The 12,976-nt window shown below is 33.5% G+C and overlaps 1 protein-coding gene across 10 annotated transcripts in view; it reads right to left on the bottom strand.

The window, feature by feature from the left end:
- The window catches only part of Dlg1 (discs, large homolog 1 (Drosophila)), a 205,517-nt gene that overhangs the window by 96,307 nt on the left and 96,234 nt on the right, over positions 1 to 12,976 (bottom strand). For 7 of the 10 annotated variants that reach the window (XM_005383165.2, XM_005383159.2, XM_013513450.1 and 4 more), the window contains one exon: positions 6,349 to 6,447. The exons of the other annotated variants lie outside the window; for them this stretch is intronic. In XM_005383165.2, coding sequence (XP_005383222.1) covers positions 6,349 to 6,447 — 99 coding nt within the window. The remainder of the gene's footprint in view (positions 1 to 6,348; positions 6,448 to 12,976) is intronic. 10 annotated transcript variants of the gene reach the window in all.

Consider the following 12,976-nt stretch of genomic DNA (forward strand, 5'->3'; position numbering starts at 1 on the left):
AGTGGTAACAACAAAGCAACTGAATGAGGCTCTAGAAAAAAATCAAATCAGAAATAATTTCTCAGATAACTGCAATGATGGAATTCACAATGAAAGCCATGCTTAGTGACCCTAGAGCAGATACAAACAAAAAAATGGTGGAGCTTAAGAAAATTATGGAAGCTATGAATGCTCAGCATAGGAAAAAAATGGAATCGATAAGACAGATTCAAGTAGATATGGAGGAGATTAAAAATCCCATTGAAAATATCCACAGCAAATTAAACCAATGTGAGGCCAGGATATCAGATATAAAAGGCAGGCTTGCAGTTAGCAATCATGAAAGGAAGATTTCTTAAAACTAGCAAGGGGCCATGAGAAATCAATCCAGCAACAGCTAGATGAGGCAAAGAAGAGTAACTTAAGATTGGATGGAGTCAATAAAAAAGCAAGAGATAGATAGCACAAATGACGTAAAACTTCCCTGGTAGGGAAAAAGAATTTGACATATAGGTAAGTGAGGCATACTGAACGCCAACTGGCCATGATTAAAAAAAAAATCTATAGCCAGGCATATCAGAAATTCAATACAATAGAATCTTACACACTCTTAGGGAAAAGAAACAAATCACCTATAAAGGAAAGCCCATCAGAATCACAGCTGACTTCTCAGCACAAACCATCAAGTCAAGGAGAGCTTGGAGTAAAGTATTTCAAGTTTTAAAGGAAAATAACCTTCAACCCAGGTTGATGTGGCCTATAAAACTATCTTTCAAAACTGATCAAGAAGTAAGGTACTTCCATAACAAAGAACAGCTGAGAAATTTATGACCACAAAACCAGCACTCTAAAATGTTTTGAAGGACATTCTAAAAAGAGATAACAAGGACTACAATGCCATAAACCCCAACAGAAGGAATCCAGCAGGCAAGGCAAACAATTAAACAGAGGGAGGGGGAAAGGAGGAAAGCCAACAACAGGAAAATACCATGACAAGGATAAGCCAGTACATATTAGCTGTAACATCAAGGTTAATGGTCTCAATTCACCAATCAAAAGACACAGACTTACAGAATAGATCAAAAAGCAGGATTCAACAATACGCTGCATACATGAAACACATTTAATGCAAAAAGAAATTCATAGACTGAAAGTCAAAGGATAGAAAATAATACTCCAAGTGACAGGGACCCAGAAAAAAGCAGGGGTTGCTATTGTATTTGCAGACAAAGCAAATTTCAAGTCAAGACTGGTTAAGAGAAACAAAGAAGGTCAATACATCCTTGTAAAGGGAACAAGCCAAGAGGAAGAGATAACATCATATTATGCAACAAATACCAGTGCACTCAATTACATGCAACAAATATTAACAGGCACGAAAAGTCAAATAAGCACTAATACAATTGTGTTGGGGGATCTCAATACCCAACTGTCAGAAAAACAGATCAACTAGATAAAAACTCAACAATGAAACATTAGAACTAAGCCAAACTTTTTAAAAAATGGGCTTAGTAGATGTCTACAGAGTGCTTCATCACACAGTGTCAGAATATACATTCTTCTCAGCTGTACATGGCACATTCTCCAAAACAGACCACATACTAGCTCACAGAACATGATTAAATAAACGCAAAGGAACTGAAATTATCCCATGCATATTATCAGACCACAGTGCAATGAAACTGGAAATCAATGGCAAAAGGAACCACAAGACCTTCATAAACGCATGGATAATAAATAGCACCCTCCTGAACAACCAATAGGTCACAGATGAAATTAAATAAGAAATTAGACAGGTCTATAATTAAATGATAATGGCAATACAACATACTGGAACTTATGGGACACAATGAAAGCAGTCCTAAGAGAGAAATTTCTAGCAGTGAATATCTGTATCAGGAAAATACAGCAAGCATAGATAACCAACTTAATGCTGAACCTGGAACTTCTAGAAAAAGAGCAGGCTAGTCAAAAGCTCATATGAGGGAGGAAATTATGAAGATCAGAGCAGAAATTAATGCAATGGAGACTAAGAAAATAATACAAAGAATCAATGAAGTGAAGAGCTGGTTCTTTGGAAGATTAAAATCAACAAACCCTTATCTTACTTTATCAAAAAAAGGGAAAGACTTAAATCCATGCAATTAGGAATGAAAAAGGTGAAATCACAATGGACCCTACAGAAATGTGTAAGATTATCTCTACCTACTTTGAGAACTTATATTCTAATATGATGGAAAATGCAGAAGAAATAGACAGATTCCTAGATACATATGAATTACCAAAACTGAATCAAGAAGATATAAAAATCCTAACTAAACCAATAATGGTTCATTTAAATCAATGAAATCAAAGATGTAATTAAAAACCTACAACAAAGAAAAGCCCAGGTCCTGGTAGATTCACTGCTGAATTAAACAAGAAATTTACAGAAGGCCTAATAACACTTCTTCTCAAACTCTTTAATGAAATTAAATTGAAAGGAAAGCAATACTCCAAAATTCGTTCCTAGAAGCATTACCCTGATACCAAAACTGGAGAAGGACCCAACTAAGAAAGAGAACTATAGGCCAATCTCCCTAATGAACACAGAGGCAAAAATCCTTAATAAGATATGGCAAACAGAATGTAGCCAACATCCAGAAGATTATACACCATGACCAAGTTGGATTCATCCCAGGGATGCAGGGTTGGTTCAATATACATAAAGCAATAAATGTAATATATCATATTAACAGAACGAAGGACAAAAATCTTATGATCATCTCAGCAGATGCAGAAAAAGCACCCATTTGTGATAAAAACCCTACAGAAAAATAGAAATATAAATATAAGTAGGAACAGATGGTCTTTCTCTCAATCTGATAAAAGCCATCCATGACAAACCAACAGCCAACACCATATTAAATGGACAAAAACTGAAAGGCTTCACTCTAAAATCAGGAACAAGACAAGATGTCCAGTTTCCACTCTTACTCAACATAGTCCTGGAGACTTTAGCCAGAGCAATTAGACAAGAGAAAGCAATAAAAGGAATAATGATAGGAAAGGAAGAAGTTAAATTATCATTATTTGCAGATGACATGATACACGGAAGACCCCAAAAATTCCACTAAAAAACTGCTAGATTTAATAAACAAATTCAGTAGTGTAGCTGGATACAAAGTCAACACTCAAAATGCAACAGCCTTTCCATACCTGAATAACAAACTCACTGAGAGGGAGATGAGGAAAACAACACCTTTCACCATAGTATCCAAACAAATGAAATAACTAGGAATCAATCTAATTAAGGATGTAAAAGATCTCTACACTGAAATCTACAGTACTCTGAAAAAGAAGATTGAAGCAGGTATCAGAAAATGGAAAGATATCCCTTGTTCCTGGGTAGGAAGAACCAATATAGCAAAAACGGCCATACTTCTAAAACTGTTATACAGATTTAACAATCAAAATTCCAACAGCATATCTCACAGAATTAGAGAAAACAATCCCAAAATTCATTTGGAACCAGAAGAGAACTAGAATAACAAAAGCAATTCTAGACAGTAAAGGCAAGATAGGGGGCATCACAATCCTTGGCTTGAAATTATACTATAAAGCTATGGTGATAAAAACAGTGTGGAACTGGCAAAAAACAGACTTGAAAATCAGTGGAACAGACTAGAAGATGCAGAAACAACTCCAGACATGCTCAACCACCTTATTTTTGTCAAAGGTGCCCAACATATTCTGGAAGACAGACAACCTTTTTAATAAACGGTGCTGGAAAAACTGGCTCTGCACATGCCAAAGATTAAAACTGGAGAATATCTTTCACCATACACTAAATTCAAAATGGATCAAACATTTTGAATAAATAAATTTTAAATAAAATATTAAAACAGAAACATTAAATCCGCTGGAACATAGAAGAGGTAAAACTCTTAAAGACATTGGTGTAGGCAAAGACTACGAATAAAACCCTGATTAAAAAAAAAAACCCTGGTCATACAGGAACTATCATAAAGAATCAACCAGAATCTCATCTTATAAAAAAGCTTTTGCACAGCAAGAAAAACCACAGAGTGGAGACAACCCACAACATGGAAAAAAAAAGTTTGCCAGCTGTTCCTCAGACAAAGGATTACTACTGAGAATGTATGAAGAACTCAAAACAATCAGACCTCCCAAATTTGATAGCCAAAGATAGGATGAGACTCTAAGCCTTCTGTCTTCTATTATACCCTGATGCATTTCAATGTAAAGCAAATCTTCAGAAGAAAAATTATATCCACTTAAAATGTTATATCAGATTATACATCTGTAAGTGTGGATTTCAATATTTGGGGATGAAAATCTTAATAAGTTATGTTAATTTTATAATATACATATTAAGCTCAGAAACACACATCCTGAAAAATGAGGTATGTCTATCAGTTTCTCAATACAAATTATTAAGTATCCTCCACAGATATTTGTAGTATATTTAAAACTAAAAGTAAGCATAGGCCCTTTTATTCTGTATATATCCTTGTTTGTTTTTAGAATTTGTTTCTTGCCTTAATGTCTCAAAGAAATAAGATACAACTAATAGGTTATTTGTCAGCTGCTGTGTTGTATACTTCTGTATTAATTAGCCTCTTAATCACTATAAAATACCTCAAGCTAGTACTACTATAATGTTTAGTAGTAAGGTTAGTAAACAGAAGCTCAGTATGGTTAAGTAAACTACTCAAAGAAACAAGCTAGTAAGTGCTAAGGCTGAATTCCAACCCGGGTCAATCTGACTCTAAAATCTGTATTTTTAACAGTAGGGCTCAATGCAACATCTCAACAACTTCCAAGTGTAGTGAGATGCTAAGTTAGGCACACTGAGAGTAAATGAGTGAGAGCATTCTGAAAAGAACAGACACGGTCTCAACTGAAGAATTAAGAGGATGGTATAAAATTACCAAGGATTCTAGGAAACTAATACTGTAGTAAAAAATTGAAGAAATAAAGAGTAAACTCTGAAATCTCCTATTTTAAAAAAAGTTCATATTACTAAACCCTAGATATTTGGAAAGATGTTACAATGTTAAAGTAACACATAAGCTGCTCATTCAAATATATTTTATTTGTAAATTTAATTGCTTGTAGGCAATATGGAGCAAGTGCCTGTTTAGATTTATCTATTCAATTCTTGGTGGCTTATACAGACTTAAACTTCAATGATTTTCATAAATGGTAAAATTATATAGCAGCAATATTAATTACAATTCAGACATAACAATCCTGAAGTCTCAATGTCATATTGGCAATTTCTCCTAGAATTCTATTTTGTATAGATGTTCCTACTGGTTTTCAATTTTTAGTAGAGGGAAGGAAGCTAAAATGTGAGTAATCACATTTGTATCTCATTTTTTCTCCCAATGTGGTTTATTTTGAAACTGTATTTACACAACAAACATACTATGTTTACCTAGATTTTATGATGCTGATCAATTTCAGCAAAGTCTGTGAACACAGTTATTTATACTTCAAGTGAGACTAACATATTTAACACCAAATATCATTAATGTTACAGTTAATATTGCCATTAATTAGACTTTGGATAATTCTGTTGGGAAGGCTATTAATGTCAACAGAACACTCCTTGGAACTAGTAAGGCTCTGAAAATGAAAATGGATCAGCTTCTTTGACATCTGGCTATTATTTATTAACTGTAACATTTAATTTTTAAAAGATGATTTTAATTTAAGTAGTTTTATTTCCAGAAAGTTAAGAAGATAGCACAAAGAGTTATCATATACTCTAGACCAGTAATGCTGCACCTCTTAGAGCTTCCAATAATAACAAACAGCCTGCTATGGCACGCATGCCATAAATATCCCTGAAAGCTCTAAAAAGTTGGCCATCACTGCAACACATCACCAATTATTTTTAATGAATAAATATGAAGTATGTTATCTAACTAGGATGAATATTTCCCAAGATAAATACATACCAAGAAACAAGGTGTTATATAAAATGGTAAGTCCAGTACGAGATCAAGAGTATAATGATTTTCATTCTCTTTAGAAATAATACAAGTTTTCAAAAGCAAAAATATTTTAAAAAGTGTTTTAGAGATTTACAGTACAAAAGGCATGGAAATAAATTTACAGAGGTTCACTATAATGAAGATAAATTTAGAATGTGCCTTATTTCATACAGTACCTAATAAAATGGCAATTGTGCGACCCAATATATATTAAATTCCAAATATTTCATTTCCCAAAAAAACCAACTGAAGCCCAAAGTAAATCACCAAACCAACAAAAAACAGTTAACAGTTTTAAAAGAATGTGAATAAAATATTAAAAGCAAATGAAATTTTTATAAAGAAAAAAGAAACTAATAAAAACCTGTGGTATGGTGGGTAGGATGACAGTATTCTCAGCAGGGACTGGCAGGACAGGGATCACAGGGACAGTGGGAGAGGAGGGAGGTACAGCTTCTGTTGGCTAAAAATCATCAATGACAAAAAATCAGGAGAAGTACCAAAATAAAAAGGAAACACAGAACAGAAAGTTGTACCATAAAGATAAATTATAGTTTTCAGATATAAATAAGAAATAGGTAAAATTTTAACATGTAACTTTAAGTAAGAAAACATTCTCTAGACTTTTTACAAATAATCACACCATCCATTATAAAGACAATAGTTAAAAGGATAGTCTACGTGTTAAAAGTCTAAATGAAAATAATAAATGACATTTATAATAATCCTTTTCTTGGGCATAAAACCTTTATTTTGTTGAGAAATTGCAAAATAATTTTCTAGCATTTGGAATGCATTTGACTGCTTTCAAAGAACTAAAAGTCATTTTATTTGCCCACCACACAATGTGTTTACAGATAAAAGATTCAAATGACTTCAAAACTGTATTTATATCACATAAAATGTTCTGTGTTATTAATCTTTACTATCAAGGACAGTAAGTATCTGCCTAAAACTGCCTATATGGTCATTAATTCAACCCATATTCATTTATTGTCTGTTATGCACCACACACATTTAGATAAAATGGGGGGAAAAAATTAAAGAATTCTAGTGATATAATTTAAACTAACAAGATTTGATGTTTAATAATTTTATTTGCCCTCACTTCATTGTATTTAAAATGATGTAACAAACACAGGAAAGTGTCTTATAACAAGAAGAAATTCCTCTAAGATGGATTAATTCATAAATATTGGCTGTACAAATAACATATATACGTAAGAAACACACTAAAATCAAGTAGATAAGAGGACACTGTGGATCAACAGAAACTAATACCAGGAAGAAAATAGTTCTAAATTTGAAACTATGCTTATCCTAATGGACAAATGCAAAATAAAATTATAATAATTAATTTGGTCTGTCAGTCAAGATCTATAAAAAATGTATGCAAGCTCCTCAACAATGGTTGAATACTGAGCGTGAATATTCACATATAAAAGAATGAAGCTTGATCTCTATTTCACATCATATATAAAAATTAACTAAATGGGACCAACATCCTAAATATAGGATCTAAAATTATGGAACTCTTAGAAGGAAAGCTAGGTGAAAATACTGAAGTTAAGATTAGTACTACAGATGGCGATAAGATCTCTTTCTCTTTAATGTTCTCATTCCTAAACAGTTCCCATTTTGGGATGATGAAATAACTCTGGAGATGTACAGTGATGATATTTGCATAACACTGTGGGTGTACTTAATGCCACTGAATTGTATACTTAAAAAGTGCCTAAAATATTGTAAATTTTGTTATGTATACTTTAACATCACTTCAATCACCATTTATATACTTTTTCTGTAGAAAACTTTCTGAATTCCATATTATGAGATTACAATTAATAAACAACACATTTGCTTGGAAATGATTTATAATAAACCATGAAAAAAGAGTGGTTTTGGAAGAATTATTGCTGGACCAAATAGATATGCACAAAATTAAATGAACCAATCATCATACATAATCATTCTACTTTAATCATACATAAGATCAATTTTAGAAGCTTTGCTGGTATAACGGAGAGAAATAAAATAAAGTCTAGGAAATAATATAGTAAAATACTATTACGCTGGTAGAAGCAACAACTTCTTGAACAGAAAATACATGTGGTTGAAACTCAAGTATGGTAAGGAAAACATCTGTGTGGAGGGAGGGGAGGGAAGACAGAAAGCTGGCACAGAGCGTTGGAGCTTGACCAGGGTAGGGAGGGTGTCCACCTAGAAAGAGCAGTGGCAGCAGCTTGATGTGTACTGCTGGCACCCAAACGAGATGGAGGGTATCTATGTGGTAGAAGTAGCAGCCTGATACGAGGTTTGGGGCCCTCAGCAGAATAAAAGGGTATCTATTGGTGCCTGACCAGAGTAAGAAAGGTGGCTATTTGGAGCGGTGATGGTAATAGGAGATATTTATTTAAGGAGGGTTTTGAACTAATACATATATAAAGGGAGCAAAGTTCCTCATTTCAGAAAAGGGAGCTATAAATATAAAAAGGGAGAAAACTAGCATAATACAGTATTAGACTGGAATTTGAAGTACTGATATAAATACATGGTTTTTAATATACAGGGATACAAAAATAAACATAAGACATAAATATGCATGAATACACACACACACACACACACACACACACACACACACACACACAACCTTATCTCTGCCCACCTAGAGGAACTGGGAACACTTACCTCTAAGGCAAGAACATACCCTAACACCCAGGACTTGATTCTAACTCTTTAAAAAGCAGAATTCCCTGGAAAAAATGGCTTATTTCAGTGAGAGCTCAACTAGTTCAGGGAGCTTAGACATCCTGCTAGAAAATGCTTTTCTATGTTAGAAGACAAAGTGCTTGAACAGGGATATTTTAAGAATGCAGAAGTAAGTCTGAAGGGCTGTTCAGATTGGGAACAATCTGAGACTCAAAATAAATAATGATAAGGGTATAAAACCCAATCAATAAAATGGGGACCCAAGAGTCTACACTGATATACATACATACATACATGAAAGAATAAATGGAGAGCAAAGAAGCCATTTCTTTTTTTTTTTCTTTTGTCTTTCTGTGACAGGGTCTTAGTATGCAGTTCAAGCAGGATTTGAACTCGTGTTGTAGCCCAGGCTGGCCTCAAACTCCCAGTTATCCTCCTACTTCAGCCTCCTGAGTGCTGGGATTACAGGTGCGTGCCACCCTGCCAGGCAAGAAAGCATTTCTTTTTTGGTGGGGGTGGGTGGGTACTGGGAATTGAACCCAGGACCCTGTGCTTGCCAGGCAGGTGCTTGTGCCACTGGGCTATATCTCTGGCTTAAAAAAGCATTTCTTACAATGGAATTCTAACTAACAACAACAACCACCAAAAAAAAAAAAAAAGAGAAAAAAGGTCAGAATCAGAAAATCATTTGGCAATTATCATAGTTACAGTTCATTCAAGAAGTATTACTGGATGTTTAAATTCTTGAATATGTATACAGAGTCTGCCCCAAAAATGTACATACACTTCAGGAAAAGAAAAAATAATATGATGCTTTTTCAACAGATGTGTTATCCTCCTATGGGGAACCCTGGAGGATGTTGTATACTGCAGGAAAACCACTACACTGCCGGCCCTTAGAAAAGAAATTAAAAATGCATGTGGAGCAATGTCAACGACCAAGGTTACCCAAGCAGCAATTCGCTGTACTAATAAATGTCTGGAAGCTACTGGCCACCACTTTGAGCACCTCTTGTAGCTGTAGAGATCAAAGGCAACTTGTATTAATCTCATGGTGTCTCAAAATTAGCATTAAAATTTTTATACAAATTTTTCTTTTTCTGAAGTGTGTAGGCATTTTGTGTGTTTTTAGATTATATATACTCTGTGTATATAATCTAAAGTTTCCTTGTGGGTTTTTGTGGTTTTTGTTTGAACCCCATAATTAGTTTGTATTTTAAATGCTTGGAAAAGTCACAAAATATTATTTTTTTAGTAGTGGTCTCCAGTGCTAATAGTGTAAGATATTAGCTGATAGGTGTTTTACATAAAAGCAAGAAAAATAAGAAAAACCTACATGCTTATGTAAAGGCCAAGCACAAAAAATTTTTTTCCACTGGCAGTTCTCCAAAATCCTTTTTGATTAACTATAATCCTTTCATTTTACATTTAAATCTCACCATTACCTTCTGTCTCTGAGCCTCCTCTGGAATCTATTCTCTTTAGATAAGGAACTGAATTTTATTTTTAAAATTCCTAAAACAACTTGCACCATCTACACTCATCCTACTCTCTCCAGGGCACTAAGATCTTTGCAAAAGAACATATGCCTGTGTCTCTTCCTTGAAACAGGCAAATACTTAAACAAATGACCTATCAACACAATTTCCAAGACACAAGTAAGCAATTCTAATAACAAAGACTTACAGAACAATAAAATAATTCATGTAATTCACTTGAAACAAAAATCTCTAAACACATAATAATCAAATGAAGGTAGATGATGAAAAATGGCACACACATTAGATCTCAGAGTAAAATTAAGAGATGAAAGAATAATTTGAGCACCAGATTAAGAACACAGTAAAATGCTGGGGAGCTGTATATGATTCTAAATTGAAAAATGTTAAATACAGTAATACATATGTGTAAAATATAAATAATAAGGCAGCAATATTCAATAACAATTATATTTGAGTTTTTACAGAAAAGGAATTCAGAATAGCATTTTAAACTTGAAAACTCTTTGTTGGTTAGACAATAAATGATTATTATGCCATCATCTTTATCCTGTTATGTATTACTCAATAAGATCAGCTCCAAAGAGGTTCTGGGTTGTTTTTAACAATCTTGATCATGTGACTAGCAACAGTCTCAGTTGTTTCTAACCATAGCAACACCATGGAATCATTAGCCTCTGAGGCTGCCTTCAGAGACTTGTTTCCATGACAACAGAGGCTATAATATTAACAGTCTCAAGGAACACTGCAGAAAACTGTAAATTGCTATAAAATAATCTGATATATTGTAGGTATTTTAAAAGTACCATTTTAAAACCAGCTTTAAATTGATAACTAAAATGTTTAAACTGACAATATGTTTTATTAGCTTTCTTTATAGTTTTATATATCCACATCTAATTTGAGATTTTAAATAAAGAAACCAGTGTTTAAAGTGTAGAAGATTTTCATAAAAAATGGTTTAAAGTCTCCTTAGGTAGTCATGTACATAACACGTACTGCACATCCACATATACAGCAGGTATCAGACTCCCTAATTTCCCATCATTCAGTAATAAATGTGTATTTATTGAGTGAGTCTACCTTTATTAAATCCCTTTTTGCTTAAAATAGCTGTAATGCTTTTTACTATGTAATATGAATCCTGGCAGGACAAGACAGAAGGGACAATTAGAAGGCTGTGATTGGTGGCTTAGGCAGAATGGTGCCAATGGTAAAGACAGACATGAGTAGTCAAATCAAGACAGATTCTGAATGTAGAGCTGGTATGTACCTCGGGTGACTGATAAGAAGTCAGGACTACTACAAATAATACACACAATGGCAACTAAAAATTATTTCTTGTATCATAGACATTGGCACAAAAGAATTTCAAGATTCATCTAAATATGTTTTTTCCTCATTACATTACTTATTAAAATGATTTTCAGGACTGGGAATATAGCTCGGTGGTAGAGTACTTATCTTGCCAACACAAGGCCCTGGGATTGATCCCTAGTTCTGCGGGGAAAACCCAACAAAACAAAACAATTCCCCCAAAACAAAAAATCAGCCAACCAAACAATGAAACAACAAAGGAGATAACTGGTACCATACTATCAGGAAATTTGTGATGCTTACATTTTACATTAACATGTTACATAAATGGAACAAACTAAGCTTAGAATATAAACAAAAATTCAGTATAGTTTAAAATAAATCAGCCTATATTTTTAGGGAAAGTGAAATAAATGAATTAGCAAATCTTTTAGTATCAATATCTTAGATGCTAAGAAAAAATAAGTACCTTTGTGGCACTGCTGGTCAATAAAGATCCTGTTTTTGAATGGCATAATTTACATTCTTGATTCAAATTCTTTAGTCCTTTGGTTAAAGATCTGTGCTGTAATGATACATATTTCTCTCACGAAATGTCAAAGCAGCTATACAAGAGTAAGAAAGAAACCAGGAAAAAACTGCAAGCCTTTTGAATGTTTATAAAAGGATAAAATACAGCAAAGTAGATTTATAGAAACTGCTTTAGAATTGCTGTATTCACCAGAGGTTTAGTATCTTCAGAAAAAGTTAAGTGTCTCATGGTTTCAGTCTATAGTATTTTTTTATAATTGAAATGCCCTTTTGCCACTGTCATTGGAAACAGATGCCTTTTAATAGAACCTGGCCGTTTTTAAAAAAGCCACCCATGTCGTAACTATCTCAGAAGCAAACATCTACTAAAATTAGACATGGTTAAACAAATCACTAAGAGTATTAAAATACAATTTAAAAAATTTAAAGTTACTATGGGGAAATAGGAAAACAAATCTAACAATTCTATTATGGAAACAAATTTGTTAGTTCATACTGACAGACCATCTGGTTCATGAATTTTATTTCTACTTACAAGATACATAACATTCACTTAGTTCAGTTTCCGATCCTTTGATTATGGAAAGATGGTATTCTATGATCTTATAGTAGTGGTAAAAGGACGAGCCAACTACTAAAAATTTCAAGTAAATATAGACCTAAAACTTGATAAAGACATGGTTACATAATTAACAAACAGGAATGAAATTACCCATAACAATATGCTTTAAACCTGATTTTATCAGAATGTGGGTAGAGAAACATGCACAACCCTGGACTTCATAACTACCTTAATACTTTTTACTAATCATATTTGCACTATTCTGCTCACTCTTCTATAAGTCCCTAATGATTTAGGCCCCAGAACCTGTGGCCTTCTGTTGTCCTTCCACTTATGCTTTAGCCATAGTGACCTTTTGCTGCTCTTCAAAC

The sequence above is a fragment of the Chinchilla lanigera genome, unplaced genomic scaffold (assembly GCF_000276665.1).
Source record: "Chinchilla lanigera isolate Chin_1 unplaced genomic scaffold, ChiLan1.0 scaffold00019, whole genome shotgun sequence".
In the NCBI taxonomy this organism is placed as follows: Eukaryota; Metazoa; Chordata; class Mammalia; order Rodentia; family Chinchillidae; genus Chinchilla; species Chinchilla lanigera.